This window comes from Theropithecus gelada, chromosome 2 (assembly GCF_003255815.1).
Source record: "Theropithecus gelada isolate Dixy chromosome 2, Tgel_1.0, whole genome shotgun sequence".
Classification (NCBI taxonomy): domain Eukaryota; kingdom Metazoa; phylum Chordata; class Mammalia; order Primates; family Cercopithecidae; genus Theropithecus; species Theropithecus gelada.
The window spans coordinates 166,050,883-166,077,070 of NC_037669.1; the positions used below are offsets into that span (position 1 = coordinate 166,050,883).

General features: G+C 36.3%; 1 protein-coding gene across 1 annotated transcript in view; it reads left to right on the forward strand.

Moving 5' to 3' along the window:
• KCNH8 (potassium voltage-gated channel subfamily H member 8) overlaps positions 1–26,188 on the forward strand; it is a 398,046-nt gene that overhangs the window by 328,548 nt on the left and 43,310 nt on the right. The window contains exon 11 of the mRNA XM_025375699.1: positions 1,382–1,596. Coding sequence (XP_025231484.1) covers positions 1,382–1,596 — 215 coding nt within the window. The remainder of the gene's footprint in view (positions 1–1,381; positions 1,597–26,188) is intronic.

Below are 26,188 nucleotides of genomic sequence, written 5' to 3' on the forward strand. Positions count from 1 at the left end.
ATGCATCCTATCACCTTATGTGTTTCAATGAAAGAGTAACTGATTAGCAAAGATCAGTAGTATAATGCTGAAAAATGGAGCCCACAAGAAAATCTTTCTCGTCTTTTAGAAATAAGGATACTGAGACCCAAAGTTACTCAAAAACTTAACTAAAGGTCCTAAATCTAGACAATAAGAAGTCCACAAGACTGTAAAATTAGTGAGGTAGTTTTAGGTAATGAGGTGAATACCAACATGGTATTCACCAGTACCTGCTTGCCAGGACTCAATACAAGGTCCAGCACATGTTGTCAGTTCCCCATAAATATTCATTGAACGAATAAATGAAGTGGAATTCTTTCTAGGATGCCAAGATTGGCAGGATGTTGGTGCTGTTTTTATAGCTAGTGTCATTGTGACTGAAATAGCCATACCATGGCAACCCAAAGTATGAAGGTATGATGACCCTGAAGTTATTGCAGACACTAGTTGCTTCACAGAGAATGTGAATGTTTATTGTGCAAGACACCGCATCATGATAAATTATCCTCAAATATACAAAATTTAAAAATTTGCCGTATTCAAAACATCCTGGCTATATTTACATCCTGCATCAGTACCCAACTTTGAGTTTTGAGCAGCAAGTTAGATTTCTAATGAAATATACAAGAAACAAAATTTCCAAGTTTAGCAATATTGACAACAATAAATCAGACTTAAATTCTTCCATACCACCTGGCTATGTATTATACCTAGTGTCTGTAAATATAGATTTTAGTCTATTTTTTCTTCTACCAAAATAGGCTAAATTTCAAGGTTTAAGTCCAGTGTTAACTTGAAGATAATACCTAGTTATAATATAATAATTTTAAAACTATTTTTTTATTCGACATGCAGATTTATTAAAAACTCAGGTATTCATAGTCAATTTGACATGTTTCCTTTTACTGTCAAATCTGATAAAACAGACTTGTATTGAAGTCTGCTACATACCAGGGACTTTGCTTCCACAAATGCTGGGCACAATAAAAAATAAAAATTTTAAACAATGTATGGGTACAATAAAAAAGTTAAAAGTTAAAAAAAAATTGTTGAATGGGAAGTAGAGGTCATTTGTCCTAATAACATTCCAAAGATATAGCTTGCTTGCTGCTTGTTGTTGTTAGTTAAAAATTTGTTAGTTGTTGGTTCTTTATGAAATGGAGGATAATGGCCATAAAACAAATAAAAGCTAAAGCCCAGGTATGAGGCTATTGTATGCCAAAGCTGAAAAGCCCTGCCCCAAGGTAAACATTTTTCTCTTTTCAGTGTAATCTCACTGAAAAATGAAGCCTGTGAGTCAAATGAGGTTATCAGTCCTAAGCTTGCTTTTTTTGAAAGTGATCTCTCTCTCTCTTTCTAGGGAAAGGGGATTTAATTGGAGCAAATCTATCAATTAAGGACCAAGTGATCAAGACCAATGCAGATGTAAAGGCTTTAACCTACTGTGATCTCCAGTGCATCATCCTCAAAGGACTCTTTGAAGTGCTAGACCTTTACCCAGAATATGCTCACAAATTCGTGGAAGACATTCAGCATGACCTCACATACAACCTTCGAGAAGGTCATGAGAGTGATGTAAGTCTCATTTCTAATTAGTGCTGAGACCTAATAACATTGGGCCTGGAGATCATTTATAACAGCAAAGGCAGACGTCATGACCTCACCTTAAAAACTCTCTGAATATCTAAGATGTGAATATTCAGCCACCAGTTAAGCAGTTAAATAATTAGCTAGAAGCCAAACCTAGAATCTGTTATTAACATTTTAGGAAAATATTTTTCATGAATGACTTCTCAACTCAGTTTCTTTCTTGGTTATTTTCATATGCTTATAACTATAATTGATTTCAATTGTATATAACATTAGGTAGAGATGTGTGATTTCTCCGGAATTTAAAGATTTCCATATGAAGTATATGGTTCAGTTTGCTGTGTTTGTAATTGTTCACTACTCCAATTGCTTGACATAGATTTTGCCTAAAAATAATCTTTTATTTAATGGTACACGAAACAGTCTATCTTAAAGTGAATAAATATGCATAAAAGGATTCAAGCCAAGGATTGTCACACTGAAAGCATAATCAACATTTTGTGCAATTATATATTTGCTGCAAGTTTCGTATTAGACAAACAGCTTTCCTGTCAAAATATGTACTATACTGCATCCTGTGATTAAGCTGATCGTGAACATGACTTCATTAGATGTCTCAGAGAGACACATGATTTAATAGGAATGATTGTTGAAAGGCAAGCCAAGGCATGCATAGCATTGTGTAACAACAAGCCTTTATATGCTGTCTTGAGCTTTGTCTCGGATATTTGTAACTCTGGATTTTTTTCCTATGTACTTGAGAAGCTATTGTTTTGACCAACCCATACTGTGCAGATACTCATGTCAATCATTAATATTCTCTGCTGTGAAAGGTAGAAAGAAAACTTAAATTGTGTATTATTTTATCTTGGTTGGGGCTATCTAATGACAGTAAATACATAGATAATATCGCATTCTGAGGTTCAAGATTACCAGTTTTGCATATATGCTTCTCTCCATTGTTGAGAGCAAACAGCAGAGGAGGTACCAACATTTACTGGCTACATTTTATGTGTTAAGCACCCTACTTATGTAAAGCATCTCATTTATTGCTTAAGACAAATTTTTAAGGTAAGTCTTGATCTGTTTTTATGCAAGAGAAAACAAATTCAGAATGGTTAAGTCATGTGTATGTTCACACAAACTTGCAGGTGGCTGGGTCAGAGTTTCAACATAGGTATCAGAGTTTAAAACATGTATTGTTTCTGTTAAGTATGTTGCCTCTTCTTGAAATCATGTTCATGTCTTTTAAAAAAATCAGTAGATTGAATTTTAAAACTACAGTTGTCTTCTGTCCTCTCCATGACAGCATAAAATGACAACTGTTCTGAAAATCGAGGGTGAGTTAGGGGATGGAAGTAATCAAAAAGAAGAAGAAATTAGCAAAGAGAGAAAAATCGCTAATATTCCTCAGCATAGAAAGTGGGAAATATTGGATCTCAATGTCTATTTTATTTCATTTGACTTATTAAGGATTCTTATCTTTTTAAAAAATTTGTGGCATACAAAATGATGTTTTGAAATATGTATAGATTTTGGAATGGCTAAATCACACTAATTAATGTATGCATTTCCTCACATGTTTATCATTTATTTGTGGTGATAACACTTAAAATCTCCTCCCTTAGCAATTTTCAAGTGTATAATACATCATTGTTGTCTAGAGTCACCATGTTGTACAACAGATCTCTTGAACTTATTTCTCCTAACTTAAACTCTGTATCCTTTAAGCAACATCTTTCTAATCTCTCCTGAATCTCCAGCCCCAGCTCCTGGTAACCATCATTGTACTCTCTGCTTCTTTGAGTTCAAGGTATTTTAGATTCAGTATATAACTGAGATCATGTAGTATTTGTCTTTCTATACCTGGCTTATTTCACTAAGCATAATGACTTCCAGTTTCATCCATGTTGCTGCAAATGACAGGATTTTCTTGTTTTCTAAGGCTGAATAGTATTCCATTGTGTGTATATACCACATTTTCTTTATTCATTTGTCTGTTGTTGGATACTTAGGTTAATTCTGTATTTTGGCTGTTATGAATAATGCCGCAATGAAAATGGGAGTGCATATATCTCTTTAAGATACTGATTTCATTCCTTTGGATATATACCCAGTATTAGGACTTCCAGATCATATGGGACTTCTATTTTTAATTGTTTTAGAGAACTTCCCTGCTGTTTTCCATAGTGACTATACTGATTCACATTTGCACCAACAGTGTGCAGGGATTCCTTTTTCTTCACATCCTTGCCAAAATTTATCTTTTTTGTTTTTTTTAAATAGCCCTTCTAAGAGGTGTGGTTTTAATTTGCATTTTCCTAATGGTTAGCAATATTGAGCATATTTGCATATAACTGTTGGCCTTTTGCATGTCTTTTTCTGAGAAAAGTTCATTCTGGTCATTTGTCTATTTTAAAAATCAGGGTTTTTTTTTTTTGGTGTTATTCAGTTGTTTGAGTTTCTTATGTATTTTGCATATTTACTCCTTATCAGATGTATGATTTGCAAATATTTTCTCCCATTCTGTAGATTGTCTCTTGATTCTGTTGATTGTTTCCTTTTCTGTGCAGAGCTTTTTAATTGGATATAATTCAATTTGTCTGTTTTTGCTTTTGTTGCCTGTGCTTTGGAGTCATATCCAAACACATCATTGTCCAGACCAATGTCATGGAGCTTTCCCCTATGCTTTCTTTTAGAGTTACATAATTTCAGTTCTTACGTTTAAGTCTTTATTCATTTTGAATTTATGTTTGTATATGGTGTAACATAAAGATCTAATTTTATTCTTCTGTATGTGGAAAAGGAATTTTTATCTTAGATAAAATTTTCATGATTCTTTTTCTGTTTTCTAGAACATTAATTATAGTAATTTAAAAATGCCTGTATACCTGAATTATCTGTGGAATTATTTCCATTGTCTGTTATTTTTCTCTTTTTCTGTCTCTCTCTCTCTCTCAGTCATTTGTTCTTCTTTGGTCATTTAGTTCTCTTTTTAAAAAAGGAAAAGCAGGTGTCAGAATTTTGTTTAACTATAGATGTTGATTATTAAAGATTGTTCATGTCATTTTCCTCAAAATAAGATTTTCTTTTCACAGGCAGATAGAGTATCAGCAAACCAACTTGTGCTGCCCATAGTTTATTTATAGGCTTTGTTAAGCTGGCATATTTCAATTTTGCCCTCAATCCTGAGGTCTAGCCTTTACTCCTAAAACAGCTTTTCTGGAGTCTCAGTTCAAACCATAGTATGTTTACCAAGGCTCTTCCTGTTTAGCAGAGCTTGAGCTCCAGCCTCCATCTCCCCAACACCACGTGACTGCTGAAATCTCTATCCTGCAATTTAGCCTTCTCCATGCTATTTTTAATCTGTTTCTTAGAGTACTACCTCTTGCTATTCAAGTTAGGAGTTGACTAATGCCTTAAAGGGAACATCAATGCAGTTTACTTCTCTCTGGTATTATATTCCTCAAATCCTTTATGCTTTGGTTTACCTGAACTTCTCTGTCTCCTTAGTTGGTAAGGATGTTCCTTTCTCATCTCTTCTATTCCACCTTACAATGAAATAGCGAATGCCTGTAGAAAAATACCTAGCCAAATGTGATGCTCTCATTGGTGCACTTCTCTTTTCTTAGGGATCACAGTCCTTCAAGTCTTATCCGAGTCGATTCCTCTCAAATTCCTTCAAGCAGTTTGATATGGGTTGACTGTGTATCTCATCTTGAATTGTAGTCCCCATAACCCCCACATATTACGGGAGGAACCAGGTGGAGATAATTGAATCATGGGGGAAGTTTCCCCCATCCTGTTCTTGTGATAGTGAGTTAATTCTCATAAGAGCTGATGGTTTCATAAGGGGCTTCCCCTTTCACTAGACACTCATTCTTCTTCTCCCTGCTGCCATGTAAAGAACGACGTGTTTGCTTCCCCTTCTGCCATAATAGCAAGTTTCCTGAGACCTTACTTAATTAAACCTCATTCCTTTATAAATTACCCAGTCTCAGGTATGTTTTTATTAGCAGCATGAGAACAGGCTAATGCACAGTTATTTTATTAATTTTGTCCAATTTGATAATTACTTTTGATTGGGTTAGTTCAATGTAAGTTACTTCATTATGACTGGAACCAAAAGTATTGCTTCTTTTCAAAGGGGACTCCATATGAGTTACATTTTAAAGGCAGATGGGACCTTCATTGTTTTATATTTCCTGATGTTTTATCTCTCAAAACTTCTATTATATATAACTGAGAGTCTAGGGGATACTATGCCGTCTAAGGGCTAGATAAGTTTGGACCTCTCTTTCTATAACTTTGTACCTAGGGGAAAAGTCTTGTGCCCTCCCCAAGCATACTGTGACTTTCAGGGGAACTTGTATCTTAATGATTACCTTATGGATTCCTGTTCCCTACTCTGGTGTCAGAATAAATGTAGAACCAAATGAAAATCAATCTTTCCTTGATTTTCCCAGACAAAACCAAAAATATCCAGTCACACAGGATTTTCTATGGTTAAAGCCTTTGTGGAAATTTAAGTGATGAACTCATCCTCTTTTATGGCTGCATAGTATTCCATGGTGTACATGTGCCACATTTTCTTAATCCAGTCTATCATTGATGGACATTTGGGTTGGTTCCAAGTCTTTGCTATTGTGAATAGTGCCATAATAAGCATATGTGTGCATGTGTCTTTATAGTAGCATGATTTGTAATCCTTTGGGTATGTACCTAGTAATGGGATTGCTGGGTCAAATGGTATTTCTAGTTCTAGATCCTTGAGGAATCGCCACTGTCTTCCACAATGATTGAACTAGTTTACGCTCCTACTAACAGTGTAAAAGTGTTCCTGTTTCTCCACATCCTCTCCAACAACTGTTGTTTCCTGACTTTTTAATGATTGCCATTCTAACTGGTGTGAGATGGTTTCTCATTGTGGTTTTGATTTGCATTTCTCTAATGACCAGTGATGATGGGCATTTCTTCCTGTGTCTGTTGGCTGCATAAATGTCTTCTTTTGAGAAGTGTTTATTCATGTCCTTTGCCCACTTTTTGATGGGGTTGTTTGTTTTTTTCTTGTAAATTTGTTTAAGTTCTTTGTAGATACTGGATATTAGCCCTTTGTCAAAAGGGTAGATTGCAAAACTTTTCTCCCATTCTGTAGGGTGCCTGTTCACTCTGATGGTAGTTTCTTTTGCTGTGCAGAAGCTCTTTAGTTTAATTAGATCCCATTTGTCTATATTGGCTTTTGCTGCAATTGCTTTTGGTGTATTAGTCATGAAGTCTTTGTCCATGCCTGTGTCCTGAATGATATTGCCTAGGTTTTCTTCTAGGGTTTTTATGGCTTTAGGTCTAACATTTAAGTATTTAACCCATCTTGAATTAATTTTTGTATAAAATGTAAGGAAGGGAGCCAGTTTTAGCTTTCTACATATGGCTAGCCAGTTTTCCCTGCACCATTTAATAAACAGTGCGGAATCCTTTCCCAATTTCTTGTTTTTGTCAGGTTTGTCAAAGATCAGTTGGTTGTAGATGTGTGGGATTCAACCAACCACCAATCAAAATCATCCAAAACTGGTGTCTGTACTAAGTATGTACACACTTTTTTTCTTACCATAAGTCCCTAAACAATACAGTATAACAACTATTTACATAGAATTTACATTGTATTATGTATTACAAGTAATCTAAAGATGATTTAGAGTATACAGGAGGATATGCATAGGTTATATGCAAATACTATGCCATTTTATATCAGGGCTTAGAGCATCTGAGGATTTTAGTATCTGCAGGACATCCTGGAACCAGTCTCTCAAATACTAAGGGACCACTGTACCTATATAATGATAATTCACTGCAAAAGTTTCAGAGTAGTCCTATGCATGAAGTTAACACAAATATAAACAAACATAATTGAATGCAAAAGTTGCATACTAGTAGTATGCATAAAGTTAATAGGGGACATAATGGAAGAATATATCCATAATGTCTAAACCCATAAGGGTTTGGTCAAAAAGTAAAAAGTATTACTGTTAGAAAAATTGGCAAAATAGGCCGGGCGCGGTGGCTCAAGCCTGTAATCCCAGCACTTTGGGAGGCCGAGACGGGCGGATCACGAGGTCAGGAGTTCGAGACCATCCTGGCTAACACGGTGAAACCCCGTCTCTACTAAAAAATATGAAAAACTAGCCGGGCGAGGTGGCGGGCACCTGTAGTCCCGGCTACTCGGGAGGCTGAGGCAGGAGAATGGCGTAAAAAAAAAAACCCGGGAGGCGGAGCTTGCAGTGAGCTGAGATCTGGCCACTGCACTCCAGCCTGGGCGACACAGCGAGACTCCGTCTCAAAAAAAAAAAAGAAAAAGAAAAAAAGACAAATTGGCGAAATATAGGTGCAGGCACTGTGTAGATGAAGAAACACAAAAGACAACAAGCACATAAAAATATGCTCAAAAACATTAGAAATATAGCAATGAAAATAAAAAACAATGATGTAAACTTTTAAATTCTTAGAATACCAACCTTATGGAGGAGGTTAATAAAAGTGTATAGAAACTTATGCAGTTATTGGTGGGAAATATAGTCTTTGTACCCATTTAGCAGAAAAAACATGTCACTACTTAATCCATTTAAATATATATACAGTCTATGACCTCTCAATTACAAAATGTATCCAAAATTTTTTCATACAGGTCTATAAACGGGATTGTATGGGGATGTTCATTGTAACTCTACTTATTATGGACAAGAGCTAAAAGCAACCTGGGTATTCATCACTGGAAGAGCAGGTTCAATAAAATATGGTGCATCTATAACAGAATTCTATATAGCAGTGACAGTATATATAAATATGTAAAATATAGGATTTACTGACAAGACAAGAAACAATGATATCTAAAACAATACCACTTGCATAAATTAAAATGTACTCAAATAAATCAGTGTACAATTTTATAAGCTAATTATAAACTTAAATACCAGAGGAATTTCTATACATTGAAATACCAAAGACTGTCAATACCTAAGGCAGTTCAGAAGAAGAACAAAATTTGAGGATTTATGCTGTCACATTAACACAACTTTAGAAACTAAACCTACAGTAATTCAACCAATGAGGTATGAGTGCAAGGCTGTACAATTTCAATAGAACAGACTCCACAAACAGGCCCACACTTTATGGTCACTTGATTTATCACAAGTTGCTATAATGAAAAAAATGACAGTTTAAACTATCAATTAATGATGATGTATTAATTTAAAGCTTATATGAAAGAAAAGAAACCTTGGCCTAAAAGTGGGCCCATGAGATACCTAAAACTCAATTCCAGATGGACTGTAGACCTAAATGAAAGAAAAATCAATGAAGTTTCTAGAAGAAAACATTGTGGAGTATCATTATGACCTTGTAATAGCAAATATTTCTTAAGGAGGACATGGACTGTTATAACAATAAAGGAAAGAGACATTTATTAAAATGAAGAACTTCTATTCATCAAAAGACACCAGTAACAGAATAAAAAGGGAAACTGCAGAATGGGAGAATATATTTGCATCACATATATTTGAAAAAGAAAGAATATCCAGAATGTATTAAAACTCCTAAAACTAAGTAAGAAAAAGACATATACTTCAGTTTTTAAAATGAGGAAAACATGATCGGGCACTTTACAAATGGCTGATATCCAAATGGCATATCCAAATGGCCAATAAAGTTTGATCATTTACTTCTTGTACACCTCTTCCCTCTTCAGTCTTTCCTCTAAGTTAGTAAATGACACCATCATCTACTCTATTATTCATAGTAAAAGAATTCTAAAAATTATAGTGAGAATGATATGATTAGTATCAAGATAAGTAATTGAGATTAGCAGAAATAGCACCCAAAATGATAAAATAATTAAAAAGAAATATAAATAGGTAACTCAAAAAGTTTTGAAGGCATTACTTAGAAGACTTTCTTTTCTTTATTCTGCTTCTCCATATTTCAGTAATGCTGGAGAAATCTTTAGCAATCCATACATTTCACTTGTCAATTTAAGGAAGAAAATACCATCTAGGAATTTCATAGCTAGAGAAGAGAAGTCAGTGCCTGGCTTCAAATCTTCAAAGGACAGACTGACTCTCATTAGGAGCTAATGTAGCTGGTGACTTTAAGTTGAGGCTAATGCTCATTTGTCATTCCAAAACTCCTAGGGCCCTAAGTATGCTAAATCTTTTCTGCCTGTACTCTATAAATGGAACAACAAAACCTATATGACAGTACATCTGTTTACAGCATGGTTTACTGAATATTTGAAGCCCACTGTTGAGACCTAGTGCTCAGAATAAAGTATTCATCTCAAAATATTACTGCTCATTCATCGACAATGTACCTTGTTACCCAAGAGCTCTGATGGAGATATGCAAGGATATCAATGCAGTTTTCATGCCTGCTAACACAACATCTATTGTGTAGTCCATAGATCAGGTGTAATTTCAACTTTCAAGTCTCATTATTAAAGAAATATATTTGGTAAAGCTATAGCTGCCATAGATAGTGATTTGTTTGATGGATCTGGGTGAATTAAGTGGAAAACACTCTGGAAAAATTTTAGCATTCTAGATGCGATTAAGAATATGTGTGATTCCTGGGAGGAGGTCCAAATATCAACATTAACAGGAGTTGGAAGAAGTTGACTTCAATCCTCATGGATGACTGAGGAGTTCCAAACTTAAATGAAGGAAGTCAGTGCAGATTTGGTGGAAATAGCAAAAGAACTAGAATTAGAAGTGGAGCCTGAAGATGTGACTGAATTGCTGCAATTTTATGATAAAGCTTTAACATATAAGAAGTTGTTTCTTTCTTTTTTCTTTATTTTATTTTATTTATTTATTTATTTATTTATTTATTTATTGAGGTAGAGCCTCACTCTGTTGCCCAGGCTGGAGTGCGGTGGCATGATCACAGCTCATTGGAGCCTTGACCTCCTGGGCCCAAGAGATCCTCCAACCTCAGCCTCCCATGCACAGGCATGCACAACCACACCTGGCTAATTCTTTTTTATATTTGTAGAGATGGAGTCTCCCTATGTTCCTAGGCTGGTCTCAAACTCCTGGGCTCAAGCAATCCTCCTGCCTCAGCCTCCCAAAGTGTTGGGATTACAGGTGTTAGCCACCATACCCAGCCAGGAGTTGCTTCTTATGAATGAGCGAAGTGGTTTCTTGAGATGATATTTATTCATGGTGAAGATGCAGCAAACATTGTTGAAATGACAACAAAGGATTTAGAATATTACATGAACTTAGTTGATAAAGCAGTGGCAGGGCTTGAAAGTCTTGACTCTAGTTTCGAAAGAAGTTCTACTGTGGGTAAAATGCTATCATACTGTACCTTATGGTACAAAGAAATCACTCATGAAAGGAATAGTCCATTTGATGTCGCAAACTTCATTGTTGCTTTAGTTTCAGAAATTACTACAGCTACCCCAGCCTTCAGCAGCCGCCACCCTGATTAGTCAGCAGCCATCAACATCAAAGCAAAACCCTCCACCAACAAAGAGATTACAACGTACTGCAGACTCAGATGATTGTTAACGTTTTGTAACAATACATTTTTATTTTTGTTTTTGTTTTTTTTTAGATGAAGTCTCACTCTTGCTGCCCAGGCTGGAGTGCAATGGTGCGATCTCGGCTTACCGAGTTCAAGTGATTCTCCTGCCTCAGCCTCCTGAGTAGCTGGGATTACAGGCATGTGCCGCCACGCCCAGCTAATTTTGTATTTTTAGTAGAGACGGGGTTTCTCCATGTTGGTCAGGCTGGTCTCAAACTCCCTACCTCAGGTGATCTGCCTGCCTCAGCCTCCCAAAGTACTGGGATTACAGGCGTGAGCCACCACGCCCGGCCAATAAAATATTTTTAATTAAGAGATGTATGTTGTTTATAGACATAATTCTGTTGCACACTTAATAGACTACAGTGTAATGTAAACATGACTTTTATATTCACTGGAAAACAAAAATTTCATATGACTCACTTTATTGAGAAATTCACTTTATTGTAGTGGTTTGGAAGTGGTCTGAGGTATGCCTGTATCATGACTCAGTTTCAGGGGATTCATTGACCCTTTCAATATCACATAGGGAGTCCATAAAATTCCAATTAAAAATATGCATGTTAAAATATCCTGAGCGAAATATAGTGACCCTTGTCTCCTTTTGCAGATTCATGTATAGGTAGACACACACACACACACACACACATGCACACACACAAATATATAACCCAGCAACCTGCAAAGAATGCACAGGATAAACATCATTAAAAGCTGTCATTTCTGATTGCTTTCTCTGTGATAGACGCTGTGTATGCATTATCTGGTGAAATCTTTATGACAGTCATGCAACTTGGGTACAGTTATATTCACCAGCTCTACAAAGTATGTGTATCCTTTGTCAGGAATAAGCTGAACTCTAATGTATGAGTCAACTTGCCTTCAGTAGCCCATGGGGCAGGGAAGAATGTGTTTGTGGGAGCACGGGGGCGTGGTGGGAGTGGGAGCTGAAACATACCTACCTGACCATGACAAATGAGAGTCTATATAGTGATTCTCCCTGCCTCCACTTGTATCCTCTTATGACCCCAAGGCTACAGAAGCAATATTTGTAAAGTATAAATCAAATTGTGTCATTTTGCTGCTTGAAATAGATCCCCATGGGCTGGTAGTAACATCCAGACTTCTTATCGTAACTTTCAAAGTTCTTTGCCTTCCTTCCCCAGCCTGCCTTTCAAAGTCATCTGATGCCATCTTGCCTCCAGCATTACACTCCAACAAACGGGTCTGCTTTCCCTTCCTTAGGGAGGCAGGCTCCGCTCACCTCCCTTCCTCCCCTCCTCCCCACCTCTGCTGCCTCAGGGCCTTTGCATTTGATCTTCTCTCTTCCTGCTGTGCTACTCCTCTGCCCTTACCTGACAGTCTGCTCTGGAGTTTGCCCTCTCCCAGTTATCCTCTGTTATATCACCTTGTTTATCTTTTTCATGGCATTTAGCAGGATCTAGTATTATTTTAATTTGTATATTTTCTTGCTTATGATCAGTTTTTCCTACCAAAACCTATTTTATGAAAGCTTTGTCTTGTTCTATACTATAGCCCCAGTGCCTAGGTCAGAACCTAATGCAGAGTCAACATTTACTATATGTTACATGAATGAATGAACAAATGTCAATAAGTTTACTTTGGTGCCTGGAACTAATGTTAAGTTTTAAGAAAATGAAGAAAGTCCCGAAGACAGCGGCCTCTATGGCCAGTAAGTAAAGTCTAAAATGAGAAGCAAAAAGCAGTTTAGGATTATATCTGTTAGATATAGCAAAGCTGAAAAAAGTATCAATACTGGGATTTGAAAGAACAAATTGAAAGAACAGCTAAATTGAATAACAACATTTTGCATTTCCCCTAAGTTCAGGAAAAGAGATTTTCAAAAGCAACATGAGGAATTTAAGCTGAATAATAGGGGAAAAATAAAGCTTGCAATCTGAGTAATATTTCTCCAGGTGGTTTGGTATAGTAAGTAGGGTTAAAATAAAAGATCTGCCTTCAAATCTCAGCTAATATACCCATTTTCTACATCTAATTTCCATGAACTATTGAGTTACGTCTGCTTGAACCTCTTGGCACTGGGCAATTTCTTGTGTAATTAAGCTGTGCTGTATCCATGAGATTCGACTTCATGATTCCTTTCTTAGGTAAAAACACGCCTAACTAGATCTTTCGTATAAAGTTTTTGATTTGCAAACATCTCTTGACACCTATGTGACTATATTACAATTTAATTCAATTTAAGAATGTACTGAAAAGGGAGCTATTCCAAAGAAGAGACGTATTGTAAATTTAGTCCCCATTTCAGTCTGAAATAAAATTGGGCTGCCTAGAAGCAATTTTCCTGAAAATGATTTATCGAATATTAATAACTTTTTAAAAATCATATCTGACAGCCCAGATACTTAATTCTTCAAAAGTAGCCTGTGTGTAGGTGTGCATCTGCTAGCAGAGTCCTGCATAATAAGAGAACATAATTAATTCTTCACTTTTCTGAGATAATTGTTCTTAGAAAATTGCATACTGAAGGACTCACATGTCATTTTATCATGTCAGCTTTCCTTGTTATCTCAGGCCCAACAAGTGTTTTGTCAGTTGTGTACTTTAAAATACCCTCCCTCAGGAAGCAAAAACACTTCCATGAAATATCTTGCAGTGAACTGTTTTACATTTTTATGCCTAAGAAAATGTTAGATAGGAAAAGCTCATTAAATAATGGCCTGGGAATTGTACTTGGATCCAGTATGTTTTTTTTGTTGTTGCTGTTGTTTTTTGTTTTTTGTTTTTTTGTTTTGAGACGGAGTCTCACAGGGTCGCCCGGGCTGGAGTGCAGTGGCACGATCTCGGCTCACTGCAACCTCCACCTCCAGGGTTCAAGCGATTCTCCTGCCTCAGCCTCCCAAGTAGCTGGGATTACGGGCGCCCGTCACAGTACGTTTTTTATATTCTGAAACTTTCCTCCTACTGATGTCTTTCAGTAGATTCAGAAGTGATTGTGGCAAACATACTATCTTGAAGGAAGAGATCGCGTTTTTGATTAGCATCTCCAGAGTCTAGTTTTGTGTTTATGTTCATGGTATTGAGGAAATAAAGATCAATTTGGACTTCTTGCATCTATTAATACATCCTACTTCCTCTGACTGCAGCAAAATGACTCTCAGGGCCCCTTCTCTTCTTAGTGATTGCCTAAGATGACAGCTTCATTCCCTTTATTATTATCCACCTTCTTCCCATCTTCATTGTTTTCTCAGTGAGGACTGGACTCTACTGGACTCCACTGGAGTCCAAGGTCATGTTCCCTTCTAATCCTGAAGTTCTGGATTCCTACTTCAGAGAAATGAAAGCTTGATACTCTGTAAATCAAAGGAAATAAGTTACTCTCACCCTTTCTCAAATTATATGTAATTTTTTTAAATTCTTATTTTAGGATAGAACTAGTGTGGGACATTGCAAATGGGCCATCCTGGGAATCCTGTTAAGTTTGGGGGTAATTCAGAATGAGGACATTGATTGTAAACAATAGAAATTCAACTCAAATATAGCGCTAAAAGAAGGGGAGATTTAATGTAAGAATTCCAGGTATCCGATGGGATCAAATAAAACACATGCACACATACCACACATACCCCCTGGATCTCAGGAACTCTTATAGTCAGGCTCTCAAACTCTAACATTATCTCTCCGTTTCTTTCTTTTCCTTTTCTCTGAATTTCCTCTTCATTCTTCTCTCCTTCAGTAGACTTGCTGTCTTACTTTCCTCATCCAAATGGCAGAAATATGGTATCAGACAGCAGCTCTTCAATTTAAATAGGAGCAGAGTAAGGTGGACTTTCTTAGCTGATTCTAGATTCTTATGGAAAGACTCTGAGTGGGTCAGCTTTAAGTCATGTGCCCATCCAGCTTTCATTAATTATTGTGAGTGGCAGAGTGAGCGAGGGCGTCAAGGATGAAGAGAGATTGCCCTGTAGGAGCATGGTGGTTTCCATGGAATCCCTGAGGGCTGAATAGTTGAGATAAGAGACAAGAGCAAGAAAGAGCATGGGTAGGCAGAGGTAGCTGCTGGACACATAAAGCAAAGATAGAAATTGTATGAATTGGGCCTCCATTGTGCTGTGGCATTATAGTTTGTCTCCATGCAGTCATATCTCAGCAATATTTTCATAGAAACCCAATCCCTTATAAAAATACATTAAAATAAGAGCATATTAAATAGGGAGCGCATAAAAAGCTTTAAAACATGCTGCAGTGGCTCATGCTTCATCTTTTCTGGGTTCTCTCCTGTGTGGCCTCTTGTTAGTCAAAGAGCACAACATATACCCTGCAAAGAGATCAACCACATTTTTAGTGTCATCTGGACATTTCAACTTCTGTTTGCAAGTTGAACAGTGAGCATTTAGATTTTTAAGTTTGTTTACGAGGAAGGGGAGTTTAGTTGGGTTGGCAAAGGGAGAGAAAGAAAAGGCCACCTGCCATACCATAAACAAGTCAAAAAAGTTTCTTTCCTTTCTTCCCTGGTTGCTTCCATCCTGCAGAGAACAGCAGATTTTCAGCCTTACATAAAGTGTTCAATTTGCATATACACACACATACCCACAAACAGACATGGCTCCATTTACATGTATTCCTTGAGAATGAAAAACAACCTACTGCTGCATCCACCAGGAATCCTCATACCTGCTCTACAGTTACTTGGCAGGAAGAGGGGGATGTGGATCAAGGGTCGTCTATTCCATGCTACATTCTGGGTAGTTGTTTAGGCCTATGAAGTGCAGTGTTTGCCCTCTGTAGAGTTCTTCTGCAGGCTGGGTTAACAAAGCCTCACACTCATGACAAAGGCTCTACGAAAAGAAGATGATATATATACTGTTGATAATATAGTAGCTCCTAGGAGCCAAGCTGCATGCTAAGCACTTTACAAACATTAACTTATTTTATTCTCACAACAACTTTAGAAATAAGTTGTATAAGTTTATGCTCTATATAAGGAGACTAATTCAGGATGAAAGAGGGGAAAAAAAAACTGGTCCAGAATCCTTTAGCAAGTAAGCAAGAGAAATCAAGGGAATTTAAGTCCCAAACCACCTGACTTCAAAACTCAGTTGAAACTTAGTGTAAGTTTATCCATCAAAACAAAGTTATTGATTCATGGTCAGTTGTCTAATCCTATGATTACTGAATGCCAGCTAAGTTAATGGAGCATTCATAGAAAACACGTTTCCATGGGAAAATCAGCTTCACGAGCCAAATACATAAGTAAAAAATGAAGCACAGCACTTTTTGATAATTTATTAAGCTGTACACTTTTGATTTATGCACTTTTTTTCTGTATGCTATACTTCAGTTAGAAAGTTTTAAAAAGTGAATTATAAGAATTCTACCAAGTTACAAGTGAATAATTCAGTTGTGCACATATGATTTCCTTGAGAACAATTACTATATTTTAATTCATTTTTGCAATCCTTTTTTTAATGGAATTGCTGGTACAAAGTATGTGCTTGATGAATGCTTATTGGAATTTAATCAGTTCATTTGTGTGTGTGTGTGTGTGTTAATGTCCACAGAATAACAGAATGTTAGAACACAAAGGCACTTTATATACCATCTGGTAAAGCTTTTTCTTTGGTGATATGGTTTGGCTCTGTGTCTCCACCCAAATCTCATCTTGTAGTTCTCATAATTCCCACTGTTGTGGGAGGGACCAAATGGGAGATAATTGAATCATGGGGGCAGGTCTTTCCTGTGCTGTTCTTATGATAGTGAATGAGCTTCACGAGACCTGATTGTTTTCTAAGAAGGAGTTTCCTGCACAAGCTCTCTTTGCCTGCTGCCATCCATGTAAGATGTGACTTGCTCCTCCTTGCCTTCCACCATGATTGTGAGGCCTCCCCAGCCATGTGGGAATGTAAGTCCATTAAATTTCTTTTTTTGTAAATTGCCCAGTCTCAGGTATGTCTTTTTCAGAAGCATGAAAATAGACTAATACAATTGGATTACAAATGGCATAAAAATTAAGTCATTGGTTAGATATATAATATAAGTGAATTACATACCTACGTTAATCAGAATATATCCTTTGCAGAGAGGACTTTCACATTTGGATACATCTCCCATGGACATCAAGCATGTGTTTCAAATATGATTTAGTCAAAAAAACAAAATACATCTCATCTTTTTTTACTTTCTTTTGTTAACTGAATGTTGGGTAGTATACCTACGTGCTTCATAGAGGTAAGAATGTCAATGTTATTAAGTATTATGAGCAAAGTAATTTGTTTATATTACCTTATTTAATTTAACTTTTAATCCTTGCATTGTCTGTGGGAGTTTGGATTATGTTTAGGCTTCCCAAACAAGGGAACTGAGTATTCAAGTAGTTTACTGCCTGAGATTACAAAATTAGTGAAAGAATCAAACAGGATAAAATCAAGTCAAACTCCTGGTCTTCTCCATACAAGCCTAATACATTTGTCCACTAACATAATCTGCCACAAATCAGAGAGAAATGGGTTAGTGTTCTTCTGATTTATAGCATAAGCTATACTGAATTTCTGGAATAACATTCACCTTAATTTCTTTAACTTAATTCTATTGCTCGTCATATCTCATCAGAAACCGACCGGTACAAAACATTTTAGGAAAGACAGCTGATTAGCAAGAAGACAAGTAAGGTGACAAAACATCCATACTTTGACCATTTGACTTGCCCACTCCCCGTGTATTTGTGCTCTTATTTGTTCGTAAATCCATCCATTTATTAAATAACCCTATCCTCACAGACTGGCTCTGGGAGAATTTCTTCCAACTCAAGTATACGTTTTTCAGTATACTTGAGTTCAGTATACCTGCTCTTTACATGATTGTTCTTCATCCTTCCCTTGCTCCATCTTTAAGAGTAAATTTGTGAAATCACCACTCCACTATCATTTCAAATGTACAAAATAGCATTTTACTTTCTTCCCAGACCGTTTCATTCTTGTAAGAAGACGCAGGTCTTCTTATTATTGGAAATAAATGAAAATCTCTTTGGAGTGTGAATATATCATATTTGCCAACCAGCAACACAATCTGAGAACTTCTTGTATACACTCACAAACTCATGCACACACATACATTTATGTAGGGGGATTGAGAACATAAGTGAAAGAAGCGATGTCTTTAATTTAGACTTTTGTTCACATTTCTCCATCAACCTGCAAATACTTTACCTGTGGATATGTTAGGACTTTTAAAAACATAATTCTATTATGCTTTCTGTCCAAGAATTACTGTTTTTGTCCAGGATTTTCAGAATAATCCTGAACGTTTCATCATGGTAAATATTTCACTGTTTGAGGCTGTGCCAGAATAATAACATTTCATAGGTCATCCTTAGGCATGTGGGGCATTTCTTCTATTGGCCCTCTAAATCCCAAACCAGTTAGCCCTTTAACCCCAATTCCCAAACTCAACTGTTGGATTTAGTGCATGGTATGATTAAAACTGTGTACATGAGCTAAGTTGATGGAAATTAAATTAAAATTTAAAACAAATTGCAAAATCCCAGGATAAACATATTTAATACTGTTTTTCCCACAAAATTCCCCAAAAGGGTGTAGACAGCAGAGAGGATAACATATGGTAGAGGCAGTCTACTTACAAGGCAGCACAGACTGTGCTCAGCAGGCAGATCTGGAGACCTCCAGTTTGATCAGATTCAAGGCATCTATTTGCTCGCCATTTAAACCCAACATGCCAGGATGCCAAAAGAGCGGCAGCTTTGAGTGGAGGAAACAGCAGCCAAGCTGTCAGAAATACAAAGCAAGCTGAATGCCAAATTAAGGGGAAAACTGAAGTAGCTCGAAATTATGAATGTGAAGGCCAGCATGTGGTAACTCTGTAAGGGTGGGGGGACCCAGGAAGATGCATTTCTGTCAAATAAATTGGGATTCAAAGGGTTTGGTTTCTATGTCATTGAAAAAACTAATTAAGGAAAATTCTGATATGAATGTATACAACATACTAAACGTTTAATGATGTGGTAATTCCACTTGTATTTTCCACTGTTAAAATTAATGTCTTTGAAAGCAGAACATATGATGACTGATTTGTGACTGATTTGTGACTGCACTTTGCCAACGTTCATAAACAGTCCCGAGTCTGATTATTGCTAATGAAGCATATTTATATCCTAGGTTATACAGTTTACATTTTCCTTTGAGGCTATTAGTCACTCTTCCATCTTGATAGTACAAAATGTTAGCATCATATATAGAGAACAATGAAATAAGATTCTATCAAAAAGAGCGATGAAGAGGATCCAGAAATCTTGACTATTAGATTCAATACACATACAACTCAGGCCAGAATTGTTCCTCCAAAGAATCTAAAGTTGTGAGTTTCTTGCAACCCCCAAAGAAACAACTAAACAGGCACATTTTGATCCAAAAGATTGGAAGCTTAAAGGGGCAGAGTTGCACAAATTTTTGTGAATATTCATTGAGGCATCATCCTTCCAATGGGGTCTCTTGTGCATATTTTGCTACGTGAAAATAATAGTCTTAAGGGAGAGAAAAGCTTGCTCTGAAAAGAGGTTTCATGTGTATAGCTAAACGAATGATGACTTTGTACAGAATCTATAAATAGCTAAATTAGGTAGTTCTGTATATTCAGAAGTTATGCCCATTCTAAGTGAATATGTTCACCGTTCACATTTTTACAGAGAAGCTCCTCATATCCCTGTGATTTTTCCCAAATTTGGAAATGCTGATTTTGTGACTAGGTTGCCATGTGATAACTCTAAATGCTTTTCCAAATAGTACAATTTCAGGAAAAGAACCATTGATTCACCCTTCTTCCCACAAACCTTGTCCCTAATTTCCTCCTCAAAAGGTTAAGAAAATGTCTATCCTATGATGAAAGCTCAGGCTCAAAATATAAACTCACTTTAAAAATTAATATAAAATACACGAGACCATGTAAATAACTGGAGAATAATTTCTTCCCCATGGAAAACATGCTCCACGTGGAAACATTCTTGAGAAAGAGACCCAGAGAAGGAAACTGGAGATTTATCAGACATATTTTATTTATGACATAATTCTTGTTCTGGGAAATTCCTTCTTCAGGAGAACTATTGAGGGAGCAAAAATGTCAAATCAGATGTGTTTTATTCTAAATTTCAGTGGCTTGTAATCCCATTGTGAATTATCTCAAAGACTTGTTTTTAGTCAATATATAACTAGCCAATAATATCTTCTTTTTGATGCTCCACACACCAACTTTGAGTACAGTACTATAACGTAGGAAGATTGGCCTCATGTCTACTAACTGTGAGAATATCTCCCTCACCTGAAAATGATTATTTGGTAAAAGTGCTAATATTATGATGAATAATATTCTTCAAGCTTAAGTTTCAAAGATTTCTTTCAGTAAAAAATTTATGCATTTAGTCACGTGGAGGATGCCTATCATCCCACTATCATGACCCTCTATTAGCCCTCTTCTTATTTTGTGGCTAATTGAGCTTAACCGAGGCACTGTATTTCAAATCAGCAAAACAGTTTGTTTCAGTTTGCTGGTTCAAATGCTATCTTCAACAGACAAGGAAGATAGCATTTTTGTTGCAGTATATAATTGACAATGGGCTTCAACTTTTTTGTTGCAGTGTATAATTGACAATGGGCTTCCTAGGCAGCAAATTAGGCATTTCGCATTAACGCTGAAAGTGCCATAGGGAGTTGTGCTGCACAAACTTCTCACACCAAAGTGAGCATCTTTCTTAACCGACCTGGTTTGAAACCTAAATACTCAGTGGGTATCCTGAAAATCTTATGAAACCGTCTATTGTGTTTCTTTACAATTACACAGTAGCTGACTTTACAAGCTAAGTAGGAGCCATTGTACCCTAATCCGAAGCGGGTCACTGGGGGGCATGGGATCTCAGCTTAGTATAACGAATTTAAACAGTATAAATTCTTTTCACACAGATTACCCTGCTGAATTCCCAAATCATTGATTTGGGGCATAGTTTCTTAAGCTTGAAATCTTTAAAACTCTTACATCATTGCTGAGCGATTTCTAGTCAGTTTTCTTCACATCATAGTGTATATTTTTCTCCTTTTTCCTTCTAGAATGATATGAGCCATGTATTAGTAAATAACCCTCTCTCCCTCAAAATCATCCGGCATTTTCCAAGCTTTTAAATAGGTATCAAGAAACTTCTTTGGATTTTCTTTGAATTTCAAAGCCTTGTAGTTTAGATAATTGCATCCAAAGATAATCATTCTTGAGTTGATTTGTGTGTATTGTCAATGTTTATTGACTGTATTCACACCCATGAACAGTCTTACTTTATTTAAGTAAAGCACATGAAGGGGTTGACAAAGAAAAATATGGAATGCCTGGCCATTGCTTTATATAAAGTATTCTTCCTAGTGTTGTGCAAAGAAAAGTGTGTTTTGTGGCATGGCATGATAGCCCTTTTGCCGGGAGAACAGTTTTAGGAAAACTGGTATTTAAATATGTGGCCTATTTATTAAGACATTGTACATATTTGTGAATTGCAAGTGGGACAGACCCACCATGTGAATGTTAAGATAATCATGACCCAACTAAATGATTGATGTAAAATATCATAATGCTCCATTCCCAACATGAATTCAATTCAAAGAAAACTTTTATTCATAATCAATATATCAATAAAATATAATTAATATTTATAAACAAGAATTACTCTTGATGCCAGACACTGGACCGAGAACTTAACAAATAATGTGCGGATTTTTTTGATTTTTATTTTTTACCATAATTTCTATGTGAGAATTCCTTGTGGATAGGAGACCCTGAAGTTGAAGGGATATGAGGCTTACACTGCCCAACAGGCTCCAAATGCTTTCTCTCTGGAGAAATGAGAGGCCTGGAAGGCATGATACTATCACCTCTAGCATGACACTAATACCTCTAACAGGAATGCTTAGAATTATGGCCAAGGGAAAGCAACGAACAAGGAATCCAGAGAGAGTTTCAGTGAGAGAATTGAGAGAGATGCATGATTATTACGGCTAATAAAATAAAAAAGGAGGGCTAATCTTAAGATGTCTTACTATGAGTTATCAAATACATCCCCTTCTTTAAATCTATTTATTTGTTATTTACATTTAGGAAATACAAGTGCAGATTGCTTACATTCACATATTGTATAGTGGTGAACTCTGGGCTATTCATGTAGCCATCACCTGAATAGTGAACATTGTACTCAATAAATAATTTTTCAACCCTCACCCACTCACACCCTTTTTTCATCTCCAATATATATTATTCCACTCTATACGTCCATGTGTACCCATTGTTTAGCTCCCAAGCGAAAACATGCAAGTATTTGACTTTCTGTTTCTGAGTCACTTCAGGTAGGGTAATGGCCTCCAGTTACACCCATGTTACTGCAGAAAACATAATTTTATTTTTTATGGCCTAGTAGTATTCCATGGTATATATACACAGTTTGGAATTCATAGGCCCATTTTCTCTTATCCGATCCTCCACTGATGGGCCTGTGAATTCTAGATTGATTCCATATCTTTGCTATTGTGAATAGTGCTGCAATAAACTTATGAATGCAGGTATCATTTTGATATAATGATTTACTTCCCTCTCAGTATATACCCAGTAGTGGGATTGCTGGATTGAATGGTAGTACTATTTTTAGTCTTTGAGAAATCTCCATACTGTTTTTCATAAAGCTTGTACTAGTTTACATTCCCACCAACAATGTATAAGCATTCCTTTTCCTCCACATCCTCAACAACATCTATTGTTCTTTGACTTTTATTAATAGCCATTCTCACTAATGTAAGATGGTATCTCATTGTGGTTTTAATTTGAAATGCATCCCTTTTAAGGGTCTTGAAAGGGATGCATTTTAAGACCCTTAAAAAGGATCCTGAAATCCCTTTTGTGGGATTTCACACACACACAAATTAGAATTACATACACACACACAAATTAGAATTACATTTTAATTACATTTGGTTTCTATACTGCATTTCTCTTAAATGTAACACAATACCAGATGTGGCCAACTGGATCTCCATTCAGTTATCACATACATATTTCATTTAATTCTCAAAACAACTCCAGTTATTGTCATTACTTTTGAGAAGAGGAAATGAATGTTCCCAGAATTTTACTGTAAGACTAGTTCTGGCCATTAAAATGTAAATAGAAGTGATGTGTCACACTAGGCTGGGGTAGTTATGTGCCCAGTATGCCTTCCCCATACTCTCTCCTGAGCTGCCCATTAGATAATACCAGAAAAATCCTGTGACCACAAAATAGAAGAAGCCTAGGTGCCTGAATCACCTAAGGATTGCATTAGAGGAGAACTGCTGGACATATAACACTGTAAATGACTGAGAAATAAAGTTCTTTTGTGTAAAATTTAGAACATTATTGCTAACACAGCATTACCTACTCTGTCATAATTAATATGTTTCTTAAGGTTACATAGCTAATAATTGACAGGACTAGGAAAATCTTAATCATTATGCTACCCGAACTCCTAAGTGGGTTCCATCCCCTGGCACACAGACCTTTTACTCTAACATACAGTAATGGGGAGTTTGCGGGGTGCTTCCTACACTATGAACTCAGTAGCTGATTCTCCAGCTCTCGTCCATAAACTGTAAATTCAGAGCTCAATTACTTAACTTGTACTTCTGTATTAGAAGTGATACCATCTACCTAGCAGAAAAGAATTATCCTCTAAGTCTTAATAGTTAATCTTGATCTCAAAGCTCAGGGTGAAATTGGAAAATGTTAAAATATCATCAGTTCTTTCATTAAAAATGTAATTTCTAAGTTACACAACAAGCAAGGGAAATATAGTAGAGACTGTGTTACTCACTTAGAGTTTCAGGCCATCCTCAAAAAATCTCTTCTTTAGATTAGATGGTGGTGAAATGTCAGATTTGTTTACTTGTACATTAGTGCTCCCTTATTCAAAGCCTATCCTTTCCCCAGAGGTTTCCATTTCCTGTTCCCATTACACCTGCCATGGGTGTTATTTACTATTTATGGGCACCTCCAGATGAGTCTACAAGAGGAAGAAACAGATCAGAAATGAAAAAGGGACCTGCTGATTTGTTGTGTCTCTATTACATGACATTTATTATGATTTTGCAGGAGTGGACATTTTAACTATGAGAGTCATGGGTTTATTTGTGAGTACGCTTCGTTCATATTCTCTTTATCCCAAACAGTCACCACTACTGGTTATGTTGCCGTCCGGTGAATAAGATAAAATATGGCATGATCTCTTTTTCTGAATGGGAACACATGTTCCTCTGTTATTATTGAGGCAGAAGATATCACGAATCAGTCAGAAAGAAGAACCTTATAATACACGTCACATTTCCCAATTGAGCATTCAACTGTAGATAACATTCCTACCGGAGCATTTAGTGTCTTATGAGATTCCTTATTGAGAGGACATTTTCAGACTCAAACAGGGGCTTATAAATTCTGGCCTATGCACCACGTAAACATTGCAAATAGATCTCCTATCTTCCCTGGGCCACTGTCCTACTACATTACAGTTTAGGTTTCATAGGCCCAGGCTGTGGGTTCTGCAATGCTTGCTTCTCTCCTTGCTTCACAGTAAACTTCTTGGTGGTTCAGCCTCTGGAAAGAAGCTTGAGAGTAAACTTCCTTCTGCCTCAACAGGACTGAAAAACCACTTAAAATCCTTTCAAAAGTGAAGCATTATCATCCCACAAAAGGCTGGGTGCCAAACATTGTGTGTTACTATAGTACCATCTGTCAGGATTCAGAGGCATTTAATGAGTTAGAGAAATAGATGAAATAAATCAAAGAACTGCCTTCCCAACTACAGTAATTAGTGGAAATTCTAATATTAGGAACATTTACCATTGAGGAATTTAAGAATTTAAGGCAAATATAGGTTGAATAGCCAAAGTCAAGTATGAGCCTATGAGAGCTCTTATAGAAATGTCTTCATTCAGTAGAATAAAGACAACATTAGAGAATACAATAGCACTTTTCACCTGTAAAATTGCTATCCATGTGCCTGGTATGCTTGATTTCATTTGCAATTCAAGCTCAATAGTAGAATGTTGAGGCCTTCTCTCCACAGTTAAAGAAAAAAAAAGTTGTGAATTTGTTTTGCTTTTTTTGTTACAGATAGTATGAGTACTAAGAAACTATATTTTCTCTGTCTGGTTCTTCATGCCAAAAAAACAATTATCTTTCCAATTTAAGAGTCCTCCCTCTCAGTTCCCACTGTATTCACAAAGTGATAGAGCAATTTAGGTGGTTAGGATTGGGAGAGAAAGGAGAAGAAAAGCTGTGTGGAAACTTCTTAAATCAACTGACTGTGGCTGAGATTATATTTCTTTCCCACTCTACAAGGTTATAGAGCCTTACCACTGTTCATTATGCAAAGACAAATCTTTCTTGCCCACATTTGGTTCACAGTTCTAAGGTTTCAGTAGGCTAACCCTCAGTCTTCTTTATCTCTCTCAAGACTTCATTGATTTTGTTTTTTATTTATATAAATTTATGGGGTACAAGTTTAATTTTGTTACATAGATACACTGCCTAGGGAGAATCACCACTTTTAATGTATTTATCACCTAAATAATATATATTATACTCATAAGTACTATCTTATCCTCCCCAAAGGCTTCATTGCAATGAGCTCCATTTATTCTCTTTTGTCTAATTTACTTCCTTTTTGTTTCTCCAGCCTCTTCTCCATTTATTCTCTTTTGTCTAATTTACTTCCTTTTTGTTTCTCCAACCTCTAGAAGTCTATTTTTTTTAAAGTTATCCTCAGTAGAGATTAGAGATGGCAAGAAGTTCTTCATGTTGTGTAAAGGATGTAAAAATTTTATGTAGAAGGGACTCAAAATTGGATAAGACTGCCCTCTTCAAAACATTTAAAACTTCTGAGTCCTCTTCTAGATGTTAGAACAAGAAAATTGGGGTCAATAAAGTTTTTCTGTTCAAAGTTTGTATTCATGCA